The 26560-nt window shown below is 50.3% G+C and overlaps 1 protein-coding gene across 2 annotated transcripts in view; it reads left to right on the forward strand.

Moving 5' to 3' along the window:
- Window positions 1-26560, forward strand: part of LOC111158118 (regulator of G protein signaling 9) — a 65019-nt gene that overhangs the window by 7755 nt on the left and 30704 nt on the right. The window contains exons 2-9 of one of the 2 annotated variants that reach the window (XM_022519978.1): window positions 2519-2615; window positions 6621-6671; window positions 8283-8389; window positions 8604-8655; window positions 8917-8975; window positions 10289-10365; window positions 14723-14804; window positions 21508-21570. In XM_022519978.1, the coding sequence (XP_022375686.1) occupies window positions 2519-2615; window positions 6621-6671; window positions 8283-8389; window positions 8604-8655; window positions 8917-8975; window positions 10289-10365; window positions 14723-14804; window positions 21508-21570 (588 nt within the window). Of the gene's footprint in view, window positions 1-2518; window positions 2616-6620; window positions 6672-8282; window positions 8390-8603; window positions 8656-8916; window positions 8976-10288; window positions 10366-14722; window positions 14805-21507; window positions 21580-26560 lie in introns of both variants that reach the window. The other variant, XM_022519977.1, reaches the window with a different exon arrangement.

Raw genomic sequence — 26560 nt, forward strand, 5'->3', positions numbered from 1 at the left:
AGCCCTCCACTGGATTTGGCCAGCTGTAGGCAGGAGAGGGTCTCTGGACAGAGAAGGACGGGAAAGGTTTTCCTCCTATTTGACCATTCGTGTTCTGTTTCTGTTCCTGCTCTCCCTGGAGCCTGGAATGCTCTGGCCCACCATTCTCCCCCCACCCTTTCTGGTGCCCGATTCCTATTCTTTTTTTTTTTTTTTAAGATTTTTAAATTTATTTATTTGACAGACAGAGACCACAAGTAGACAGAGCAGCAGGCAGAGAGAGAGGGAGAGGCAGGCTCCCCGCTGAGCAGAGAGCCCGATGTGGGGCTCGATCCCAGGACCCTGGGATCATGACCTGAGCCAGAGGCAGAGGCTTTAACCCACTGAGGCACCCAGGTGCCCCCCTATTCATTTTTTAAAGATTCATTCCAGGAGTCACCACTCCTGACCCTCTCCTGGCGCTGTTGTGTTCTCATGATACCCTGAACTCACCTTCATCACTGTACCTCCCATGTTGTCCCATAATATCCTGGCACCAGTGAGCTCCTTGGGCTCGGGGACCACATCACCTTATCTTTGGTTTTCCAGAGTGACTGGAAAAAGAACACTTACTGTTTTAGTTGTTGAATGACTCACTAACCATGGCAAGCGCACGGCAGGCAGGGAGATGCGTGGTTTCTTCAGGAGTGAGGGGTCTCCTGGGGGAACAGGAAGCTGGAAACCTCGGATATGTGAGGCTTTGTCAGTGCCCATGATAAACGTTGACAAGAGACACACCTGGGTTGTCTTTTTTTTTTTCTGACTGTGCCCACCCATCCAGCTTGTTTGAAAATACCCTTCAGTTGATTTTACTTCCCTTTGATTTTTTTCAAGCGGAAAACTATTTTTTATTAATAAAATTCAAAAAATAAAGAGCATGAGGGCCATCCTTGTGGCTGTCATCCCGCAGTCTCTCTCCCTTGAGAGAGACTCTCTGGCTCTCTTTGCTTCTACTCTCGTTCCCAGGCTCATGACTAAGTCGTATCTCTGACCCTTATCTCTTTTGCACTTGGGATGTTCATTTCCCGTCACCTGCCAGACACCGTGGCGAGCTCAGTCAGCATTCCAAAGCAGAATCCTTTGCTTTCAGAAGGTGCTCCTTCTTTGGCACATCTGCCTTTTCTAATCTGGGAACCGGCAGCTCTGATCATGGGAGTTAGAAACTTTGCCACCCTCACTGAACAAGTCAATCATTTACAAGTACAGTTCACTTGAGTTAACTAGGGCTCTGAAGTGGCGCCTTCCTCTCACCCCTGCCATTGCCTTCATTTACATATTAACTCATGCACCAGCTGCTTATGAAGTACCAGCTCCGTGGCCCTGGCCGTGTCCAGCGCCGTGCCAGCGCTTGTGATAACGGCATTGGACTGTGATAGACAGACGACCTGCCCTTGAAGAGCTTACTGTCTAGGAAAAAGGAGACACATAATAAGCAATGTAATCAAGAGGCAGATAATTTCCTATGTTAGACGGTGAGTGCTCTTGAAAAAGCAGATAGGGGATCAGGAATGCCAAGAGTGGAGTTCAAGGTTGTTAAGTAGGATGGTCAGGGCTGGCCTCCTGAGCATGTTAGCAGAAGAAGGTGGTGAGCGAGTTAGTTACATAGGGAAGGGCAGTCCAGGCCCAGGGAATTGTCAGAGTAAAGGCCCTAGAGCAGGAGGCTGGGCATGGTCAGGGAGGAGCAAGGTGGCCAGGGTGGCTGGATGGGAGGGAGCCAGGTGGGTGGTGGTAGGAAAAGAGTCAGGGAGGAAGGGGTCCCAACCATGTAGACTAGTTGGGGAACTTTACCATTGCCTCTGAGTGGAATGGCCACTACAGGGTTTTGAGCAGAGGAGTGACATCTTCTTAAATAATTGAAAGAGTCTTTCTGGCTGCTCTCCTGAGAAGGGGGAGAAGTGGCAAGGGGGGAGACAGACCCACCATTGCTTGCTGGGACCGTTGCATTATCTTCAAATGGACCTCCCCTCTTTTATTCTTCTTGGCAAACTTCCTCATACCTCAGCGTCTTCTCTGTCACGGGCCACTTTTCCCAAGCCTGGGCTGAATCACGCCACTGCCCAGCGGTCGCTGCGGGTGCCAGATGCATGCTCCGGGAATGACGTCCGAGGCTTGTTGGGATCTGGCCCCCAGCTGCTTTTCTTGCTTCATTGTCCGTCCCTCTCTCGCCCTGGGCACTTGCTCCCATGTCTTCTCACTTTCTGTCCTGCAAAATCCTCATTTCCCACATCTCCCCTTTTCCTCTGAGCTTGTGCAGGATCTCCAAGTCGGAGAACACTTCTCTGAGCTCCCGCACCCAGCCGGGGGGTGTGTGTGTCTGTGAACCCCATGCTGAACCTGGTTGTGTTGTGATCTCTCAGGGTCCATCCGGGTCACAAGTTCTTGATGATAAGCTCCCTGAATTCCTCTCAGCATCTCTTGCCCCCTCCGCAGTGCAGAGAGGGGCCTTGCCTGGCTTTTGGAATAGCTCTGATGAGCTAATGTTTTCGGTTCCATTTTGCAGATTGAAGCCCTGGTGAAGGACATGCAGAACCCGGAGACGGGGGTCAGGATGCAGAACCAGAAGGTTCTGGTCACCAGTGTCCCTCATGCCATGACAGGTAATGTATCTGTCCACACGCAGGGGCTGACGATCTATATAGCCCAAGGTCCAAGTGCGGCCCATGGCCAGTGCTTGCGCATAAAGCTTTATTGGAGCGCATTCACATCCCTAAATTTTCTGAAAAATATTTTATTTATTTATTTTTGAGAGAGAGCGCGAGAGTGAGCATGAGTGGGGGGAGGGGCAGAGGCAGAGGGAGAAGCAGGCTCCCTGTTGAGTAGGGAGCCCCATGCGGGGCTCGAGCCCAGGACCCTGGGGGTCATGACCTGAGCTGAAGACAGATGCTTAACTGACTGAGTGACCCAGGTGCCCCACGTCCTTCTTTACATATTGTCTTTGGCTGTTTTTATGCTACAATGACAGAGTTAAGTACTTGTACAGAGACTGAATTATGGCCCACAAAACAGAATATTTATAGCCTTTTACAGAGGGAATTTGCTGATTCCTGGACCACAGGCTCCTTCTGAGGAAGGGTTCAGAAAGGAAAGGAGAAAAGGAATCCATAGATCACTTTGTGACACCATCCCTCCCAGGAGGTCATTTAAAAAGCTTTTGCTGTCACTTTCTGTTTGCCCTGTTTTCATGAAATCAGGTAGTATTAAAAAAAAAAATTCTTTGGCAGAAAAAAATGTGGTCTTTGCTCTACCCTTTTCTGATTCTTTTTGACACCTGTCTTAACCACACCACGGGGACGGCGCCAGTGTCTCTTTCCTCTGGATGTGGAAAAAAGGAGCGTCATTTGAGGCTATCGGCAGAAGGGACTGAACCGCAGAATAAGAATGACTTTGGATAAATGTGTTGTGTGTGTTTGATGATTTTGGTTTTTCAGTAGAGAGTATGTTTCCTACTGAGACCTATTGTCTGCAGAAACAGCTTCTCAAAGCAAGAGCCGGGGACTCGCCACCCTGCCCCACTCTTTGTGAACCCTCTCTTTCCCCCTCACCATAGCCTGACTGCCTTTCACTCAAGGTGCTCTGGTCTTGGCAGAGGCAAGCTGGCTGACGGTGTCCCCCTGTTTCCCTTTCTGTCCGCTTGGAAGAAGGCGTGTCCCCATCTTTTTTCCCTTGAGTGTAAGCGACAAAAAACCAGCCTGGCTGTTGGGAGCAAAATAGCGGTTGATCGGAACGGGACAGAATAACTCACAGAAGGAAAGGAAACTCTGACCAGCTGCCCTGGGGAAAGGCTAGGAACCTGAGTCGCACAGGTGCCCAAGGAATGGGGATTGACGGGCAGACTTCTCAGGGTGGCTCTGCGTTCCCCTGACATTTAAGATGTACCTGAGGCGATTCTTCTGGAAGGCATCCCTGTCCCCACCCCTCTCCACTTCTGATTGTCATTACTTCCAGCCTGAATTCTCCACGGGACTGGAAAGCCCTCAAGGGGAGATATGTTGTCCTGCTCACCTAGGTGACTCCCTTGCTCAGCCTAGCTGTTAGGCTGGTGGTTTAGTAGAAGGTTCTCGAATGCATGAGTCTCTGCTGGTCTAGCACTGAGCGAGGAGTACGAGACTTGGAGCCAGTTACCCTGGGATTGACTCCTTCGGGCGCCTCTTTCAAGCTGTGTAGCCCTTGTCTTAATCATCTCATTTTAAAAGCAGGAATAGCAATCCCTGGGGAAGAGAATGATTGTGGGAATTCAGTGGGATGGTACTGAGCACATGGTCAGCAGGCATGGAAGCTTGACCTGTGGCGATAGCTGGTGACTTCCTACACTGTGTCACTTAACGCTCATGATCAAGTTCAGGGTTGATGGGACCATCTGCTTTTTGTAGACAGAGTTTCAGCCACTGGTATCCCTGTCACTAAACTAGCACAGGGCTGAGCTTGGATGTGACCCCAGCAACGTGACCCCAGTGTCCATCCCTGACCCACTGTCTGTGTGCATAAGCTACTTTTTCTCCTTGCACATAGGGCGCGCTTGGCTCCTGGGTTCAGGCAAGGCCGCCCACCTGCCATGTTTTCTCTTGTTCCTCCTGTGGGGGAATTTCAGCTGCCTTCGCGACGGGGCTCAGGTTGAAGGCGTGGGTCCTGCGTCAGCACTGATACAAGCAAACTGGGTAATCAGCACCCAGCTCCTCGGATGGCAGGTGACCCAGGACTTCTGGGGAGGAAGGTGGCTGACGTGGGAGGCTGCCGCACCGTTACACAGAAGACCACGTGATGAGAAGCTGGTGGCCCTGTAATCTTACTTGGTCTATTTTAGGAAGCAGTCAAGTGGATGAGAAAACCCTCAGCTCGTTGGTGGAAAGCACGGATCCGTCTGCTGCCTGCCTGGGTCTCTCTGTCTCTCAGTCTGCGCACCTCTGAGCAGCATTCAAGGAGACCCCGGGGAGAAAGTCTAAGACCCCCCCGTCCTAGCTAGGAGTTGATGTAGGATTTTAGATGAAGAATTTTGCTTTAGAACAGCCAACCAGGGTTGAATAAAACTAAGAGCGACAGATGAGAACCCACTGGAAGCAGTAACGGTGGGCATGTGGGCATAGACAGAGGTCATATTTGGACACTTGTGCCCCAGGACATGGGGGGGGAAGGTAAGAATTGTGGGTTGTCCATCTTTAGCCATGGCCTGGGCAGGTAATTAAGCCCAGAGAGTGTATGAGTGGGTCATAAGGGCTTTCCCCAGAGGGGCCTGGAAGAAATGCCTCATTAGTACCTCTGAGGAAGGAAGTATTTGGAACAGTCGAGCCAGAAGGACACAGGCAGTGGCAACTCAGACCCAGATCCTTCTTCTCTGTATGTCTTGTGGGCCAGTTCCCATGCAATCAGGGCCAAGCGTGGCCTTTGTAAAGCTGGCTGAAATTGCTGGAAAATGTGGTCATTGGTGTTTGCAAGATGGCGTCTGAATTGGGGTGGGTTGTTGCGACGGTATCTTGTCTTTCCTTGGAGCTGCCGTTGTCCTCCTCCTCCAAGAAGCCTGTTCTGCTTACGGGGCTGCAGGGCCCAGGGTGAGGCAGAAGTATACATTTTCCTTGGGGTCCAGTGACAGTTCTGGATTGTTGGTGGAACTTGGCTTGCTTTGGTCCTTAGATAAATCTGAATCCTTGATGGACATTGGGGAAGGGTATGTGCTATGGTGAGTGCTGTGAAGTGTGTAAACCTGGCGATTCACAGACCTATACCCCTGGGGCTAATAATACATTATATGTTAATAAAAAAATAAAAAATTAAAAACAAAAAAATCTGAATCCTCGGGGGAAGGGGTGGGGGGGGGGGGGGAGTGCACGTTCTCTCCTGACTTCTCCTGATCTCGTCCCTGTCTGCCCCTTCTGCTTTTTCTCCCACGCCAGTCTTTACTCTGCATTGTCCCCAGGCCAGCCCGTAAGACTTGTAGAACCCAAGACTACAAGTGGAGTCCACACCCCCTTGTCTGAAGTTATAAATCAGCCCACAGAGTGTTACCAAATACGTCCCATTCTCCTGCTTTGATCAGAGTACCTTTACAATGATCTGAGAGACCAGGTCTAAATTTAGAATTTTTTGACTCTTTGGGGGTCTACCTGGGAATTTGGGAGCCTAGGCAAACCATCGCCTCACCCTTAGCTCATTCCCACTTTTCCTTCCATCTCTTGCTCCGATTTACCTTCACGTGGCCAGGCTCCATCTGGGTCCCCACAGACAGCATGCCTTGGGTCTGGTTTTTTTCCAGTGTTAAGACATGGGCTGTTTGCTTCCTATCTGATGACTGTTAATCCATGCACAAATTGTTGTAAAGTCAGAAAACAAATACTACCGGAGAGATAAATGTCGCAGGTGTATGGGAGATGTTCAACAGGAAATCTGGCTGGAGTCAGGTCCTGGATGACCCTGAATCATGGGCTGCGGGATGTGGAGTGAACATCATGGGAGGGGTCGGGGAGGGGAGCCCCTGAAAGTTTGGAGAAGAAGAGGGACGAGATCCCAGCTGAGCCCAGTGGAGACCAGTCAGGCAACAGCATGGAGGAGGGAGTGGAGGTCGATGATTTGCTTGGAAGCTCTGACAGTGGCCAAATACTTCTGGTTTGCAGGAAGTGACGTTCTACAATGGATAGCCCAGCGGCTTTGGATCTCCAATCTGGGTGAGCGCTTGTCTGGCACCCCGGCAACAAGGAGGGCTGTGTGTGCCCAAAGAAGCCCTGGAGGGTGGAGACTAAAGGGAGGCTTAACCTTTGTCTCTGAGAAATTGACATCAGAAGACAAGGCATTTACATGTAAAACAGCCCAAATCAAAAGCGAAGGCGTGATAATTGAGGGGAAAAATAATTGTTTCCTACAAAATATTGAGAGCACGTGAATAATGGATAATTGAGGAAGCATCAGCCAAGACAGAATTCTTGGAGGGGGTGATGCCCACATACAGCTGGTTTTGAAAGAAGGGGTGCTTGTGAATTGTGGAGGGGAGCCCTGAGCAGTGGTGTAGAAATGGAATGAATGAGACAGGGAGTGGGAATGAGGAGAACTTGGGAGAAATGGCTTCAGCTGGGTGTGGAGAGCCGTGGAGGGATAGGGATATAGTAGGCATGTCTACAGATTCCACGCTTTTTAAAAAAGATTTATTTATTTGAGAGAGAGAGAGAAAGAAAGAGCATGTGCCAGGAGAGGCCAGATGGAGAAGGAGAATCCCAAGCAGACTCAGTGCTGAGCCTGACTCAGGCTCGATCCCAGGACCCCAAGATCACAACCTGAGCTGAAATAAAGATTCAGATGCTTAGCCAACTGAGCCATCCAGCACCCCTGAAAATTCCAAGTTTTATCTGGGAGACAAGTACTAGGAAGCCATGGGGGATTTTTGAGCATGGCAGTATGCATTATAATCATATATAAGTTAGGATGTTTGCAGCAATTTGAGGGACGGATCGGAACAGAAAAAAAATCTGAGGAACAGACTTCCCACTAGAAAAAAGGCTGTTGGTACAAGACATAAAGCATGATACTTGTCAATGATGGAGGGAATGAGACATGAAGGATGAAGAAGGAGGGTTGGGGAGAAAGTCTTCTTAGGCTTTGGAGGCTCAGATAGGGATGGGATGTGGGTTGGGTCCTTGGTCCTGTGGACTGGAGAGATGGAATTCTCTCTCAATGATGGATGGAAAGACACCTGCTACCTTGGGGTCTTTGAGAAAGAGCCAGGGAGGTTCTCCTTTAACTGATGCAAATCCAGAAGCAAAACTGTTGCCAAGCACAGTGGAGTTGTTGGGAATTAAAGTAAGGTGTGGAAGAGTGGGATCTGGACCCGGGATGCAAGCAGGATTGAGCTTGGGGTAGAAGTTGACAATAAACATGGCCTTCTCTTTCCTTTCCTCTTTGAGTGAGGAACTTTCTGTTGGTCAGAGACATTCTCTCCCTGCTCCTGGGGACTTCTCCAGACCCAGAGGCCCAAGCAAGCTTCTCTAACATCTGCAGGGAGCCACCTGTGGTACCCATTAACATTTGGGCTCATTGGCTCTCCCTGGACCTGGGAGTTGTCATTCTCAGGGGTTGGGCTGGGGAATCTTACTATTACCATGCTCCCCAGCTGATATTTGCCCATAGCCAAGTTCAGGAACCACTGCCCTCACTTCTTGGATGAAGTGCTGTTAGCATGGGGGCATCTCTCCTGGAGTGTGGGGTGCTTTGTGGGAGTTGGGCAACCAGCTGCTTCTGCCTTCGGTGTCCGCTCTTGACTTCCATGTCTTACTGTTTCTTCTCAGAGGCACAGAACTTGGGCAACTTTATTGTCAAGTATGGCTACATTTACCCCCTGCAAGATCCCAGGAATCTTGTTCTCAAGCCTGACAATAGCCTCTACCGATTTCAGGTAGGTCTTGGCCTTGACCTTGGTGTTCATATGGGATTAATCTTATCTGAGAAGGTAATTATGTGGCTTCATATCCTCACAGATCAGAACTTTCAGTACTTTAGAAATGGTGGGGGGGGGTCTAAGGTAGTTACCTCTTGAGCCACAGGTCTGGGGGTCCAGGAGGACAGTCACAGCCCAGTGTTTAAGCATGGTTTCCTGGTTTCTTTTGTAGACGCCGTATTTCTGGCCCACCCAGCAGTGGCCGGCTGAAGATACAGACTATGGTAACTCCCTCCACCTTGCTTTTGATAGTGCTTAACACGCTGCTTATTTACTTGCCACATTTTGGTGACATTTGTCTTGCTGTCATCATGAACTTTATGTCAGTTCACATCTGTTTTGGGAGTGTTCCCAGAGAAGGGAGCAGGGGTCTGCTGAGACCTCCTCCCACCAAGCCAAGCACAGCAGCCTCATGCATGGAAAGGCTGCAGAGGCAGTTTTAAAATATGATGATGATGGAAGATATCTTTGCTTTTTTTCCCCAGCCATCTATCTAGCCAAGAGAAATATAAAGAAGAAAGGGATTTTAGAAGAATATGAAAAGGTACAGAGATGCTTTCAAGTACAAGTTATTATAATTGGAATAAAGTCTTGAGCTGTTTTATTTCTGCTTCTCCCTTTGCTACATCATATGTAGCCTCATCATCCATCCCTCCATTCATTATCTAGCCATCTGTCCATCCATCCACTATCCATCCTTTATCCATCATCCATCCATCCATCCATCCATGCATCCATCCATCCATCCACGATCTACCCAACCATCCATCCACCACCCATCCATCCACCCACCCATCTACCCTTCATCCATCATCTGTCCATCCATCCTCTATCTATCTATCCACCATCCATCCATCCACTATTTACCCAACCATCATCCACCATCCATCCATCCACCCATCCACCCATCCACCCTTCATCCATCATCCACCCATCTATCCACTATCTATCCAACTATCCATCTACCATCCATCCATCCACACTTCATCCATCATCCATCCATCCCCCACTGTCTATCCATCCATCCATCCATCCATCCATCTACCATCCTTCCACCTACTATCTATCCATCTATCCATCCACCATCCTTCCACCCATCCACCATCTATCCACCCACTCACCATTCATCCATCCATCCTCATCAACCATTCATCCATCCGTTTAGAAACAATTCCTGAAGTAAATTCCTCCCCCTGTCAAACTTCAGTTTCTCCTGCTGTAATTTAAGCTCTTGCCTCAGTGGCTACTGGACACACAATAGCTATTATCTTCCTTTTGCTGTTCTAAAACAATGAGATAATTAATATGCCTGATAATGGATATTATGTGATGAACAGATTTGAACTAGAGTTTGTGATGGGAAAACAATAGTGTAGTTTTGTTTTAGGCCAGATGAGTCAGATTTCTCAAAGAACACACCCTCACCCTCAAAAGGCTAGATTTCCAGGCAGACAGCAACAATCTTGCTGTGTTTTTATTCTTTACAAACATATTTTTTGAAAAGCCAGGATCAAGCCAATGTTAGGACTTGTCTTTGTGCATCTTTGTGATGCTCTGTCATTGAATATTGAGTTTCTGCATTTTCTCCCACTCTCTCCTCCTCTTCCTAATCATATTTGGGATATAGTTATTTAAAAAAAAAATCAAAGCCAGGTTGTGGCTTTTGTTTTAAAGTTTTTTTGAGAATTTGGTGCTACCCTTTGAATGAATGTCTTTGTAAAGCTGGGATGGGAGATCATTTGGTTGGGGCTAGGTAGCTGTAGGGCCAGAGGCATGCCCTCATTGACTTAGAGCTTTCTGCCTTCTGCACACCGGTATGTCATGGGGCTTAGTGTTCTTTTTGTTTTCCATTTCTAGGAAAATTATAATTTCTTGAACAAAAAAATTAACTACAAATGGGACTTTGTCATTATGCAGGCCAAAGAGCAGTACAGGTAAGTGGAAGAAAATGTTTGTCCACTGGCTGTCCTTCCTTCCTCCCTTCTTTCTTTGTTTCTTTTTATTAAAACAAACCTTTCTTGGGCACTTATGTATCCAGCAGTGGGCTGGGCCTGGGGAATATAAAGGCACAGTCTGGGGTCAGGTGGATGGGCAAACAGGCTGTGACGCTACACAGAGGAGAGGGCCTCGCACAGGTGTTTCCAAAAGGAGCTGGAGGAACAATATTGAACCTGGAAGCTGCATAGATGTTTTCCAAGAATGGTGGTGGTGGAGGGAGAGGAAGGGTGAGGTGTGAGGAGGATCTTCTAAGCAGACAGAACCAGGTTCTGGAGTCAGAAGATCCCCTGCTTGACGCAGTTCTGTGTAGCTGAAGCAGAGAGCAGGGAGCCTGGGACTAAAGGAGTGAGACCTGAGATGTCAACTGGAGCAGGTCATGAGCGGGTTTTGTGCTAAGGGCCCTGAGGAGCCATAAAAAGCTTAAGTGGGTTCGTGTGGTAGAACCACCCACTGCTGCTCTCATTTGCCTGCTGTCCACTTCAGAACTAGAGCCGGAAGTCCCTGGAAGGCTCTGCCTTGTCTCTGAGAGCCACGTGTACATGTTGGAGAGAATGAATCAGTCAGAATGAGGTCAGGCTGTTGTAACAAACAGCCCCGAGGTCCTGGGAGCACGAAACCATGGGTTCATTTCTTGCTTGTGTTACATGTCCACTTGGTTAGCGGGGGCCCCGACGTGCCTTGTGCCCACTCCAGAAGCCATGCTGAAGGAAGAGCACCATCCAGGCTTTGCCTGTTGCTGGAACAGAGGGAAACAAAGCCTGTGCAGGTCACAAGTGATGCATGTCACTTCTGTTCACAATGCATTAGCCAGAGCAGCTCCGCATATGATTGTGCCCAACTTCAAAGGTATTTGGGTAGGGATGTATGATCCTACTGTGTGCCTGTGACATAGGGGAGTCAGAATACCTGGAGACCGATACCAGATAGTACCAAAATGGGTAAGTCTGGAGGGCCCAGCCACTCACTCTGGCAGGTCCAGTTTCTGGAGGGTCTGCCTTTGCTGGTGCATAGTTGGGCTGGACAGCAGGCTCTCATCAAGTGGCCTTAGGACTGGAGTAATAGGGATTGTAGGGGCTCTCTAGAGAATAGGATATATATGTATGTATGTATATCGAGAGATTTATGATAAGGCATTGGCTCACACAATTTCAGAGGCTGAGAAGTCACAAGATCTGCATTTGGCAGGCTGGGGACCCAGGAGTCAATGTTTTAGTTGAGTCCGAGGGCAGGAAGACTGATGTCCCAGCTCAAGGCCATCAGGCAGGAGGAGTTCCTTGTCATTTAGGGAAGCATCATCCCTTTTGTTCCACTCAGGCCTTCAACTTAAAATACTTTCATCGGAAAACACCCTCAGGGATACACCCAGAATAATATTTGGCCAAATATCTAGGTGTCCCATGACGCAGTCAAGTTGACCAATAAAATTAGCCATCACAAGAGGTGAGCACTGTTATGCAGGAGTGCCAGTTTGGGAAACACAAAAATTCTAATTGCAGATGGTTTTATTGCCTCCAAGGGGAAATATCTGCTCTGAGGCTTGAGATTCAGGTAGGGCAGCATTACTCAGAGATCTGGCTTGGGCCTTTCACCGTTGACATGTTTCTGCCCGGCTATGTCAGAGACAGAGCAGCTGCGGGGAATGCTCTAACTTCCCATCACTTGTATTTGCTCGTAAGGCTTCATTTGGTGAGCTCTGCTTACGGTCTCCAGTTTTGAGTTTCTACTGCGTTCCACACTGAAATAGAACCTCCCCATCCTCCTCCAGCTCTCTGCTCTTAGCAGGAAGGATAGCCCAGTGATCCCCAGGATCATAGATCCTGACATAGACTTTTCAGGACACGCTAGCTGCCTGTGCAGTTCAGGGCTATTTTCAGTGGCTTTCACATACCCCACCACTTGGGCCTTGGCCTCAGCCTAGATAAAGCTCCATGCTGTCCGTGTCATAGGACATCCTCCCCTCCATCCCTTCCAGATACCTTGGGATGAGAAATTTATAAAAGGTTCTCACCTTCTGAGATACTGGCTTTTCCCCACTGATTCCATTGCTTGACTCAAAGGCTGCCTCCGATTTCAGATTTTGTGTCTGCAGGGGCTAATTTTGTGTGTCAACTTGTCTAGGCCACAGTGCCTAGATAAGTGGCCCACTACCAGTCCAAGATGACATTGTAAAGTCATTTTTTAAAAAATTTTTGATTTTTAAGGAATCTCTATGCCCAGTGTGGGGCTCAAACTCACAACCCCGAGATCAAGTCTCATGCCCCATAGACTGATCTAGCCAGATGCCCTGTAAAGTTGTTTTTTAGATGAGATTAACATTTAAGTCAGTAGTCTTTGAGTAAAGTAGATTATGTCCATTGTGTGGGTGGGCCTTGTCTAATCAGTTGAAGGCCTTAAGAATAAAGACAGGTTTTCTGAGGCAGGAGTTCTGCTTCTAGGTTGCCTTTGGAATCAGATTGCAACATCAACCCTTCCCTGGGTCTCCAGCCTGCTGGCATGTCCTGCAGAATTTGGACTTGCCAGCTACCTCAATTGTGTGTTATTCCTTAAAATAAATAAATTGTGCCTCTGTCTATCTATCTATCTAATCTCCTACTGTTTCTGTTTCTCTGCAGAGCCCTGATTAATACAAACAGAGGGTCTCACCACAAAATTGGGTTGCCTCATGAGGCATCCGTTTTGTCATCCTAAGCCTCTCCACATACACCTCTTTTCTGAACCCCAGACTCCGTATCTAGCTACTTAACATTGCATGTTGATGTCACACCTCCAACTCACTTGTTCGTATTTGAGTGTTTCTCTCCCTCATACCCCAAACCTCTACCTCTAGTGTTACCCACACCCGTGCAAGGGACCCCATTTTCCTCCCACCCCCAAGCCCCCATGCCCAGGATCTAGTCATCCAGTCCTGTGGGCCACCCCTGGCAAAACTCCTTCCACCCTACCTGCCCTCTTCCATCAGCCCCCACCTCCCTGCCCTGGGACACCACACACAGAGCGCCGTAAACAACAGACATTTATTTTCTCATGGTTTGGGAGGTTGCGAAGTCCCAGCTCAAGGTTATGGCAGGGCTTAGTTTCTGGTGAGGACTCTTTCTGGCTTTCAGATGGCCACCTTCTTGTGTCCTCACAGGAGAGGAAGAGAGAGGGAGTGTCTCCTGTTACACCCATCACAGAAGCAATGCCAGGAGGGACCATTGTTGTCAGTTAGCCACTGGCTCTATGTACAAGTCCCTCTGCCATGGTAGAGACCGCACGGTGCCTCAGGCCATCTGTGTCCCACCCTCCTGAGGCTGCAGGGTCGTTAACCTGGTGGAAAATGCAGTTAGGCTGGCAAGGGGGAGTGGAAATGACAGTGTTCATATTTAATTTCCAGAGGAGGTTGGCACAACAGCCCACCGGAATGGCACTCTCCTTCCATCTGGCTCTCTAAATGCGATGGTGATTATTCACAATCCATGAGCGGGCACATAAATCTGCCGTCCCTGTCTCGGGGAGGGCACATGCGTCATCCCACGTTGCCCGGGCAAACAAGCATCCGTGTGTGAGTGCAGGTCGCCGTGGAAATGGTGCTGAATGAGACCCACGGCATGATTGTTCACGTGGCCTGGCTTCCGTGGGAGGGAAGCGCGGCATCGTTTCCTCTCCGTCGTGGGGAAAGGGGGAGACAGAGATAAGCGGGAAAATAAATAGCCTTTTACGATCATCAGTGAGGTCTGGAAAAACCCTGAGACGGAGCGGAAGGGACAGGGAGGAAGGCACACGGACCCCTCCGCCCCCCTCCCCCAGACCCAGAATTTTCCCTGGCACGGAGCACAGGCATGGCCAGATGTTGACGACGCTGTTTATCACCACAGGGAAACGTGAAGCCAGAGGTGTCAGATACCAGCCCAGAATGTCACCCACACCCACTGCAGGGGTGCAGGTGGTGGAGGTCTGATGCTGGGGCCAGTCACGCTGGAGTGGCCGCACGGCACTCAGGCGGAGCTGGACCCAGGGGCCGCAGGCGGGTTCGAGTCCCACTCTGCTCCTTGCTGACGGTGTGACCCTCCGCGGAGCACATTCAGGCTGTCTCTGCTTCCGTCCCTGGAGCCTCTAAGTCTGGGGGACGAGGTCCCTGGGGGGATTAAGTGAGTTAGTGCTCGTGTGATACTTGCATTTGCTGTGATTATGATTCTGGCAAACACAGATTACTTGGACAGGCGGGGAGAATAGTCTGGGGCATCAGGAGTGGGGTACATCACTGAGCAAAAATGCGAAGTCTGACTGGCCTTTACGTGGCTTTTGGCTTTTCAGGACCGGAAAGGAAAGGACTAAGGCAGACAGGTATGCGTTGGATTGCCAGGAGAAGGCGTATTGGCTGGTCCACCGATGCCCCGTGAGTATTGGCCTTCCTGGCTCAGCTGCCTCCCCCAGCTCACGCCTCCTCCACCCCCACCCTGTACTCATCACCCCTTTTGCTGGTCCATTTCCCGCTGGGGCTGCAACGGAGTCTCTCAGTGTTGGGTCAGCGTCCGAGCAACTCTTGGTGGAAGAGGACAGAGACTGCCTGCGTGGAGTGAGCTCATGGTTCCTCTGGTGGTGTTGGGTCTAAGCAAAGTGACCTCTGGGAGGAAGCCAAATGAGCTTGTCTTTTAGGAGGGCTGGATTTTTTTTTTTTTTGGCTGTGACACCTTGGAAAAAGAATACAAGAAGAAAAAACTAGAACCCAGACTCCCCATAAAATGCAGCAGAAAACTGGAAGTCTGCACAGCCCAAGCCAGGCCTTGTGTCTCTTGCTTCCTCTCCTTTTCCTTTTCCAGCTCCGTCCCCAGCAGCTGCGGTGGGAGGAGGCGAGAAGGAGCGAGTGTGTGCCGTGCCTCATGCCTTAGAGCACATTGTGTGTCTAGCTCAGGGACTTTAGGGGCCCAGAGACACAGGCTGGGCATAAGTAATGTGGCTCGTTATGGCTCATTACCGGGAATGGTCACCTTAACTGGTGACCATCAGGTTAACTGGGGTTAACCCTGCTGCCTCAGTTTCCACCTGGGGCAGACCTGGGTACTGCCGACGGGTCACTGGAGGTGGGAGATGTCAGAGGGATTCTGGAACATGAAGAGGTCAAAGCGAATGTTCTTCCTCTTCGTCCTTTAGTTTCCCTGCTTCTCAGCTGACCACATTCTCAGGACCAGAAAGTGACCTGGGCTGGTCACTGTGCCAAAGCTTCTGGATCTTGGACCTTGGAACTCATCAGATTTTGGCCATTTTGCTTGTTTTCTTTCTAAATTTAAAGCAGATAACGTGTACGGCGTTCCGTCTGTGGGGGTGTTGGTTTCCATGCCTCACTGCTTAGATTAAGGTCCTGAGATTAAGGGGTAGATCCCCAAGAAGCTCGTTTGGTTTTGCTTTGTTCCAGGATTCCTCCTCTAGACAAATCAGTTAACTGATGCCTGACACAGGTCCCCGGAGCTGGGTGAAGGAGTACACGGCTGGGATGAGAGTGTTCTAGAGAAACAGCCAAGCACACGTTCCCCCGCTCTCCCCACCGCCTCATTGTAGCTCAGGAGTGAGATCTTTGGAGGACAAGGACACTGGCATTGTTCAGCCTGCCTTCTGTCATCTGTTCCTGAAGGGGGAGCCTGGGCGGGGATAAGGGCACAAGGAGTGGGGAAGCCACTCATTGGGCAAGACACCCTGGTGCCCGTGGCACTCATGATGGGGAGGGGACCCTGCTCCTTGCAGGGTGGAGAATGGCTTCATGTTACTTGCAGAGACCCCATGGTGGGGAAATGCCGACGTGACTGTGTCCCTGGCAAAGTGGCATAGGCTGGTGGTGCCCAGAACCTGCCCTGGGTCTCTCTCCTCCCCTCTGTCCCTGAAATCAGGAGACCCATAGGGGACGAAGTGCAAAACAGATGATCTGAGTTTCCCCCACTTCTCCGGGGACAAGCTCTCGACCCCTGTACCAGGCAGATGGCTGAGAGGTTCTTCACAGTATGATGCAGAACTCCCTAAAATTTGACCATGTGACTCTCTGATTACTGCTTCCGCCATCACCTGCCCCACCTCCACTCCCCACTCTCCCCCACTGCTGCCACTTCCTCTGCCTCCACCATCACCATCATCATCATCATCACCATCACGGCAGACCTGAACTGCATACATCACTGTGTGCTGGGCACTGTGCTGGGCTTCACTCTGGGTCTGTTCTCTCATTTCATCTTCACAGCCCTGGGTAGAAGGTGCTTCTATTCATCCCATTCTGCAGATGGGAAAGCTGAGGCTCAGGGATGTTGCTAGAATTGCACAGCTAGCAAGGGCCAGACTGCAGAGTACTCTCTCCTGGCCCCTGTGCTCTTCTGCCTCCCCCCACAATGGCATGGGATGTCTTAGGGCATCTTCTGTCACCTCCTTGGTCATTAGACCATCGCATGAGTCCCTGCTACCTTAACAAGACACTGGGGTTCAAAGGTAGCCCGTCCCTCTTTGAGAGCACCGGGGAGCTGAGTTCTCAATGAGGTTCTGATGTCCCTGGAACCATTGTAAAACCCCATGGACACAAAACTGTTTTTCACGTCCAGTCTCTGGAAGTGCTGTTTCCTGGGTCCAGATTGCATGGGCGGCCCAAGATGGGGCTGGGCTGCCTGTGGGTCCTGCTCTCCCCGACTTCCCTCAACCACCGGCAGTCTCTGGGCGGGGTGTTCTGTTTGAAGGGCATCCTGCTGGAAGTCTGTCTCAGCCTAGAAATTGAGCAGTCTCCCTGACAAACCCGCGAAGCCCGGGAGCTTAGGGGCTGTCAGACCGTCTCCAGGAGACCCAAACAGACTGTCAGTTTGGTGGGAAGAGAGCCAGCCAGGCAGACTAACTTTTGGCTCCATGAAGCATGGAGCAGCTGGTCTGTGGATTGTCTGTAACCAACTGTCGTAGCACAGGACGCGGCTTGCTGTCCCGCAGCGGTTCCCTTGTTCCCTTGTCTGTTCCTTGATCTGTGAAACCTTCACGGGCTCTGACTCTATGCCTGCTGAGTTTGGTGCTGAGCATAAAATAACAGCTAAAAATCATCGAGCACTTGCTGCGTGCCCGTGGTAAGCTCTCGGTGGGGACCATCCTGCTCACCTGATGATGATGCTGGCGAGTAGGGAGTCTCCCCACCTCCAGCATTCAGATGGGGCGACCAAGGCTTAGAGAAGGCCAGGAGGTTGCACAGCCCTGGGGTGTGAATCTACTTCTGTCTGATGGGCTGCTAGGAGGGGACACCCACATGAGTGTGGTGTCAGATACTGTATCAGGGATATGATCGTGGGCAGAGGCCAGGCCCAGATGTGGGTGGTGGCAGCTGAGGGATGTGACCCAACCCCCATCCTGAGCCCAGATGTTGCCTGGGACTCAGCATCCGGGTACTAAGGACAGGGTCTAGAAGGGTAGAATAGCGAAGGAAAACGATGTTCCTCTCTTGTTTTTTACCCAAGTGAAACAGAGTGCAGATCTGGACGGGAGGCAAACAGTTAATTGTGTAAATCAACAGAGAGAGAATGGTTCCCTTAGAGAAGTCATCTGGGGGCCTTTGGTGCATCTTTGTGGCACTGTCTGTGACTTCTGAGTCTCAGAAGTGAAGTGGACCCGAAGTCACAGAAGTCACAGTGGACCCGAGGATAGGGTCCACTCACATAGGGACTGTGGATATATGGAGACCGTGGTCCAGGGACAGTGACGCTGTGTGCTCTAATCCACGGGGTCTCTTGTCTGAATGTCATCTAAGTGGCCTTCCTGTGAGCCACCAACACTGACACTCACCAGAGAAGAAGGTTCTGCCTCCTGTTTCCAGTCGAGGTCGAGCTAAATGTCCAACAACAGAGAAACAGCAGAATAGATTTAAATAAATAGATACATTTAAATCTTTAAACATGAGACGATATCCACATGAGGGAGCATTAGGAAGCTATTAAAAATTTGTATTTTCCAAGGCCATTCATTGACCTAGGAAAATGGTCTGACCTATAACGTGATGTCATAAGAACAGGTGGAAAACCCACATATTCTGTCTGATTCAAAGGAAGAAAGAAGTCGACATCTAGTTTGTGGGTGTCCACCCTGTACCAGGTGGGGGTATTTGAACGATGAGCCAGGACAGACGGCGGCCTGCGCCCTCGAGGAGCTGACAGTCTGGTGGAGAGACAGAGACAGAAGCGAGTGCGCAGGCAAATGGTGTATGGAAAGACAGGACAGCTGGAAAGAGTCAGGGGTCCTGCGTCAGCTCAGGGTCTGGGCACAGCTCCCCAGGGAAGTGCTGTTCCAGCCAAAACCCATCTCCCCACCGCTGCCCCAGCTCTGCCTCTTTCCGCTGCTTTGTTTTGTTGATATAGCTATTTGGTATTTTATTATTTGTGTTCTGTCCCATGCACCAGAATCGACTGAGCTGATACATTAGGAAGAAGAGTGATGATGAAGGAGAACAGAACAGAAGAAGGGACAGGAGGGATAGGGAGGAATGCCACCAACAGTGTCCTTCAGCTCCCGGTGGGGTGCTGCTTTGGAATGCTGATTCTGGGGATGTCGCCTCCTCATGGAGCAGTCGTGGGGGTGGTACAGAGGTTCTTTCCTAACCTAAATTATGATGCATTTAGCAAATTGCCTCTTCAGCTTATGCCCGAGGGGGGTGTTCCCGGGGTGTCACACCCTGGTGCTCACCGAGGGAGGGTTGGCTGTCTGTGGGCTGTCTGCGTGTGGCACTGGGGCTGGATGGGTCTGCGTGTCTCCTTATCCGCTAGCGGCCCTCCACAGGGATTACCCTGGTTTCCTGTGCACTGGCAGGCAGCTCTGGGTCACCTGAGTGTCGATCACCCTCACCTGGCAGAAACTACATCAGCAGTGGTCGTGGGGAGCAAAGACTTGATGCTATCTGATGAATGGATGGATGGATGGAGGGAGGAAGGGAGGGAGGGAGCCAGCCAGCTGGGGAGTCTTCCAAACCAGCGGAGGTACAAAGGCAGCTGCCTGGGCAGTTCTGAAGTTAGGGCGCTGGGAGGGGACCGTGGCTCAGTGGGGAGCGACTGACACCTCAGAGATGCACGGGGTGGGGGGGGGCAACGAAGTGGCCGGTGCTCATTACTGTTATGCAGGCGCACCTGTGAGTGCTGGGGCAGCCAGAGTGATAGCAGAACGTGGGTCAAGTTCACAGGAAAGATTTGGAGAACTAACTCAAGACTTGGGCAGACAACTGCTCCAAAGTGCTGAGGTTGTGAGGGCCAGGAGTGCGGGCTGTGTGTGTGTGTGTGTGTGTGTGTGTCTTAAGTTACCCCAGGGGGATTTCTTTGTACCAGATGGAAAGGACAGTTCCTAGAACTCACTTTAGGGAAAGGCACAGATTCTGATGACCGTCTTCCAGTCCCGTCCCCCCAGTCCCTGCCCCCTTTGCTAGGTTCCATCCGTGGAAGACTGGCTTGGAGTTCTGTATTGTCCCTTGTAGCACTTGTCACAACTGTGATGTATCATTTGTTTGATAAATTGCCAAGTGCCTTGCCCATGAGACCAGAAGTGCCTTGAGATGCCAGCTGGAAATGCCTGGAAGTGTCACATTCCCCACAGGCTCCCAGGCTGAGCACGATGTCAGCCATGGGAAGTGCCTGATAACTATTTGTTGATGGAGGTCCACGTCTGTGACAGCGGGGGTGAGGACAGCCACTCCCTTAACCCTGTCTTTTTCCCCACTGATTTTCCACTACGTTCTTTCTTCTCTTCCTTGCCTCTGCTCTGTGCCCAATATGTGCCCCCCATGGTAGCCTGCTGAGCTAAGTTGGCCAATTTAGCAAGTAAAATAGAGGATGCCCAGCTAAGTTTGAATTTCAGATAAACGGCAAATGATTCATGTCACATTATTTTTATGTTTATGGTATATTTATATCAAAAGCATATGGAATATATTTTTATGTAAATCATATATCAAAATTATCTGTCATTTGTCTGAACGTCCAGCCTAACTGGGCATCCTGTATTTTCCTTGGCAACCATCCCTCTGGACCGAACATGTGGGTGAGCTTGAATCTGATGGGGGGAAAGCTCAGCGGCCTTCTGCCTCAGTATAGTGGGCCTGGTTGGTCCCATGTGCTGGGAACTTGATGGTGGCCTGCAAAAAAACTAACAGAAAAGAACATAGAAGACCCAACTTTCTGGCCAAGGAATTGGGAGAGACCAAGCAAGATTGGCTGCAGATTTGGTTTCCTGATAGAGAAGGGGACTGGTAACGACTGAGGGCCCCTCTTTAGGCCAGGACTTTACAAACACCATCTTAAAATGAATACAAGCCCTTGCTCAGTAATTGCTACCCTCTGGTGAGAGCTTTCTTTGCACATCATCTTGTTAAGTCTTCGGCAAGAACTTGATGGGTAGGAGGGATCATCTCCATTTCTCAGGAGAGGTAGCAAGTGTAGAGAGAAGTAGTTTCCAAAATCTTCCTCACTGCTAGGAAGTAGCAGATTGAGGACTGAAACCCAAAGGTGCTGACTGAAGCCCAAATTCTTCAAAGTACTGCCTTATAAATTGGGGGGTGGGGAAGGAGCACTGCCAGAGGAGTCAGAGTCCCATGTACTAATCCCAGTGAACTCTTGAGTTTAAGATTTATCCTTCCTTCTTTCCTTCCTTCTCTCCATCCATCCATCTACCAGTCCTTCCTTCCTTCCTTCTATCCATCCATCCATCCATCTACCAATCCACCCACCCATCGATTCCTTCCATTCACCCATCTGTCCACCCATCCATCAACCCATTCCTTTCCTCCCTCCCTCCCATCCATCCATCCTTCCATCCATCTATCTGTCCATCTATCCATCTATCTATCCATCTGTTCTCCCACCACCCTACACAATTACCCACCCACACATTCATCCTACTGTGTTGGGTTCTGGGGATGCCGTGGTGGTGGAACAGCCCCATGAAGCTTCCCAGCTCACCCAGAGGGTCTTACAACAGCTGTGGTTCCCCATGGGCTAAGCCGCAAGCCCTTCTCATCTCAGTCTCATTATTGGCAGTTTGACCAAGACCCAAAGTTAATCAGAAACTGGAGATTCTTCCAGTGGTGGTTCTTACACTCTTTTTATTCCATTCAGCCGGGAATGAACAACGTGCTGGACTATGGCCTGGACCGAGTGACCAATCCGAATGAGGTTCAGGTAAACCAGGTAGGTCTAGGCTGCATACTTTGGGTAGGGCCTGGGTCAAGTTCTTAGGCTGGGAAGGTGTCCACACGACTATTGTCTATTTGTCTTTGTTGGGGCAATGATGTAGCCCTTTTGGGACTGCCAAAAAGATATCTTGTGATGCCAGTGCCAGGAAGGAGGCCGGCTGTGACCAGGGTCTTGCGTGATGAGAGACGAGAGAATGTGGAGTACGGGTCAGAGCAGATGGGATGTAGGTGGTTGGGTTTCAGACTTCTTCTGAGGCAGATCTCCCTTAGAAAACTTGATGAAAATTATGTACCCATTTCCTCCAAAGATGCCCATACAGATGTTTTGCCCACAATTTCAGCCAGTTCCCTGACCTCCTAGAGACTGTAGGTCCCAGGCTCAAAACCCTTGAATCAACTTTGGGTTTAGTTAAACTTTAATCCACATGACCCAGAATGTTACACTTTTCTTTTGCATCTCAGTAGGGCAGGACCTTTGCAAAGATTCTCTTATGCTTTTAGTTTTAGAGGGACTCTTTTCCCAAATGGGCCACCATTTATGATGGGTGGCCATATTCCCAAGACAGTTTTTTAATTTAAAGAAATGCAGTGCATGAGCTATGGAAACAGGGGGCATCGAGGGTAAAGCTTCTCAACCATGGCACTGTTATTTGGGGCCAGATAATTCCTTGGGAGGATTTCCTGCATGTCCTACAGGATGTTTGGAAGCACCTCTGGACTCTGCCCACTGGACACCAGTAACTCCATGCCTTTCCCCACCAGCCTCCCAGTCCTGACAATCACAGATGTCCCAGATGTTGTCCAGTGTGCCTGGGGAATACGAGGGCCCCGAATAAAAACTGTGGAGCCTAAAACTCACTTGAACTAGTCTTACATGGTTCTATGGCTTTCTGTCTAATGTTGTCCATGGGCAGCAAGGGGTCAGGGACATTTCAGCCTCGTGTGTCACCTCTAAGCCTTGGCAGTGCCTAACAGCTTGAGTGGAAGATGGGAGGAATATGCCAGAAAGGAGGAAGAAGGCAGGCTGCTGGGACCTGGAACTCAAGGGTCCAGTGCATGAGACAGAGGCGTGGGTTTAGGGATGGAGTTCATGTGGTGAGGGGACATCGAGTCTCCAGAGGATGTCCCTTGCCCACAACTCAAAGTGACCCTGCCTTTAATACATGTATGGGACTGTCAGCCTTCATTGCCTTTTCGACGTTTACCTCATCAGATGAAGGATAATTGCTGAGGCTTGTAGGCTTGGTTGCTATGGAAACAAAAGCATCAAGGAAAATACTAAACCGGGGACGAAGATCTGCTTTTTTTTTTTTTTTTTAATGGAAAACTGGCAGTTCTGGAAATCTCTGTGGTGTGGAGGAGGGGAGGGTACAGGTGGAAAGCACATCACTCTACTCTGACCCCAGCCTGCTGGGATTTGGCTTACTGTGTGTATGTGTATGTGTGTGTGTGTGTGTGTGTGTGTGTGTGTGTACACGTGTGTCTATGGTGTAGGGGGCCTTACCCTCCAGCTCTGGGAGGACAGCCAAGGAGCTGAGGTGCTCTCTCCTCCATGCTATTTGGGGGGTAGCTCCCAAGAAGCCTGGCCAGACCCCTTCTCACTGGAAGCATCTTTAGGCTCACGGGCAGTCAGACTGGGAGAGGAGCTTACCTTCTGGCACTTTCTACCCACTCCTTGCCAGATGCCGGTGATACTGTCACCCTGAGTCAGAGCACCAGACAGTGTGTGAGGCTGGGGGCTGTCCCTCCCGCAGCCATGTTTGACCTGGGGAAGTGTACCCTTTGTTTACCCCTCCTTTCTCTATCTCTCTCTCACCAGCTCTCTTTCTCCTGTCTGCACTCGGGCTGCTCTGGAATATTCCGAAGAATAAAGCACCGTAATTCTCATGCGAGTGGGGCCTGTGCTGCCCTGCCAGCCCCAGTGTGTGTCAGGCCCAGCCACTGGAAGGACGGAGGCTGGTGCCATGTTTGATGTGTTGACAGCGTTCCCCACCGACTGATTAAGTGTCCTCCGTTCTCCCCGGTTTGTCTGCTCTGAGGGGGAGAGGGTCGAGAGAACGTGAGGTGTCTCCGTGAGGCCTTGGGCATGCAGAGGTTCCGGATTTTTGTCTCATTCCAGAGAAGGGCTCTCATTCCTGGTTTGAAGAGAAGCCTTTCTGAGAATTAGTAAATTCTTGAAAAGCTGCCTGTTTTCCTTAAATGGAGGCAAATAACCCAAAAGAAATGAACACCAGCAAGCATAAGAACGAGGCTGCTCGGTTCGTGGTGTCCTGGGGCTCCAGGTGACCCACCCCTGCAGGCTGGTGGTTGCTGGTTGGTGTGGCCGCCCAGCCCTGGGAGGAGCTGCCTGTGGTCCCAGGGCCACACCCAGAAAGTGTGTCCTCTCTCAGTTTCCCTGCCTTGGGACACACACAGCCCCCCATCTTCCATCTTCCTTTTACTTCACTGAAGAGACAAAATGGCGGCTGGGCACTAGCCTGGCCATGGGTGGTGGTATGCCCGGGGCTGACCCTTCCTCTCCTGACCCAGATAGGGTGACTGTAGTCATTTTGTGATGAGGCCCAGTGTGGTGTGCTGAAGAAAGTTTGACCTCATCGTGAGTCCCAGCTCAGCCACTCCCTGGACGTGTGATCTTGGACAAGCTCTTGAGTTATTCAAAGCCTTAAGTTTCCTTATCCACAAAATGGGAATAACAGTAGCTCCTTCCTCAGAGGATTAAATGAGATCATTTATGCAAAGTGTCTGCAATGGTGTCCAACATGTAGAGGCACTCCATGGACAGTAGCTGCCATTTTCCCAACAGTTGCCATGCTGTGTGAGGTCATTTCTGGGATGGTGCAGGAGAGGGTCCTGGACTTTTCTAAAGGACAGAGAGGGAATGGGACTGGGGAGGGGAGGGACGGCTTAGGAAAGAGAACGGACTTCCAGATGGGGCCCAGGTCAGATTCCTGGTTCTGTCACTCATTGGCTCCATGACTTCCCAGGTCTTGCTCTTTTCTGATCCCACGATCCCTCCCCACCCTCCCCCACCCCAACCACACCTTTCCAGTGTGCCCCCAGGGTCACTATCATGGGGGGATGACCTGGGCACTGGGCCACAGTTCCACACTCAGTAGGGCTCTGCACTTGGGTTCATTTCGCCTGGCACCACCTTAAAATGCTTTCTTTGGACGAGGGGTCCTGCAGCTGCGTTTTGCACAAGGCCCTTCAAATTACACAGTCTGTCCCACCTCCACCCAGATCAGGAAGCTCACGGCAGGACAGACAACCTCAGGTGATCGCAACCTCAAATTCTTGAGTCTTTGGGCAGGGAGCTTCCTCCCCTCTCTTATCTGCTTTGCATTAACTCTATCAGTCCCCAGACCTCCTGGTTTCTGACTTTTGACCCCCTCTCTGCTCTCAATGCCTATGTTCCCCGATTCCTCATGGTTGTCTCTATCTCACGTCTCTGTGACTAGCCTAACCCCTCACCTCTGTTTCCCCGTATGTTCCTGCCTGGCTGCCTGGTCTCAAGGTCCTTGCTTGTCCCTCCTTCTCGCTTCCACATCCCTGTCTGCAGTGTCCCCAGGGTCTCCCAGGGCATGGCCCCACTGACCCCTCCCACCTGTCCTGATTGTCTGCAGCCTGCCCCCTGGGGTTGGGAGGCCAACAAGCCCCCCACACAGCTGTGTAAACAGGCTCTAGAGGCGTCCCTATTTGGGTAACTCTACGAGGGGAAAAGAATAAGTTAGAATTCTAAGAATGCGTAGCATTTGACGATTCCTTAGGCAGAGTATCTTACCGTAGCAAAGTGTGTCCCTTGGATGAGGAATAAGGCCGTAACTTCCCTCCAGGAGGGCCACCTGTCAAGAAGGCAGGGAGCCTGTGCATGAATTACAGGGAGGAAAAAAAATGCTCATTTCTTACATTGTCATGAAGCGGTTGTCTTTGAATTGCTTAGAAAGGGGTGCACGTGTGTGTGTGTGTGTGTGTGTGTGTGTGTGTGTGTGTGTGCGCATTCTTAATTATTCCACTTTATGTCTTTTTTATGGTCTTTGGCTAAGTAATAATAACATGGGCAGGTTTACGAGATTTAGCAAATAAAAGTACTGGATTCTCAGTTGAATGTGATTATCAGGTAGACGATGAATAACTTCTTTAGTGTACGTATGTCCCCCAAATTGCAGGGGCGTCCTGGGTTTGTCTTGGAGTTGGGGGTCTACACCGCACTGTGCCTACTCTACGCAGCAGTGCATGAACCCTACTCCGTGGCTGCTGTCTATTGAGCCTCTGCTCTGTGCCTGTCCCCTCTGCGTATTATCTCATTTAATACCCTCCCCCTTTTCTGATCCCCTTTTACAAATGAGGAAAGAGGCTTTGACAGCTAAACAGCTCATCTAAAGTTGTGGAGCCAATAAGTGACAGAACCAGGAATTTGACCTGGGCCCCATCTGGAAGTCTGTTCTCTTTCCTAAGCCATCCCTCCCCTCCCCAATCCCATTCCTTCTCTGTCTTTTAGAAAAGTCTGGGACCCTCTCCTGTACCATCCCTATGTCCACATACCCCTAACAGGACAGAGATGCCCTGTATGTCCGTCTAGAGGAAGCTGATTCCAAGGAAAGCTATTTTTACAGCTAGAAAGCGGTAAAATCCATGTGGGAAATCCAAGGTAGAGGTAGGGAAGCCTTGGATTCCACGGAAGCCACTGCCGTCCGGCTCCTAGAGGGTGGCTGGTAATCTTAGGAACCCGAAAACAGTTGGCAAACTGCACCAGCAAAGCAGAAGCCCTTGTGGGGTAATACAATCAAATAAAGTGAATTAAAATATTCAACATTTTAACACACCGAAAACTGAGATCATGGTCCCAGACACATATTAGGCTGAAAGCCAGGCCAGGCCAGGTAAAGGGGAGATGACAGAGTACACGTGATTATGGTTCACTCGCAGGGACAGCTTGCCTCGGGGCCCAGAGAAGGTCAGGCGGACTGAAAATCTGG

This window comes from Enhydra lutris, unplaced genomic scaffold (assembly GCF_002288905.1).
Source record: "Enhydra lutris kenyoni isolate GAN:26980312 unplaced genomic scaffold, ASM228890v2 scaffoldscaffold57, whole genome shotgun sequence".
Classification (NCBI taxonomy): domain Eukaryota; kingdom Metazoa; phylum Chordata; class Mammalia; order Carnivora; family Mustelidae; genus Enhydra; species Enhydra lutris.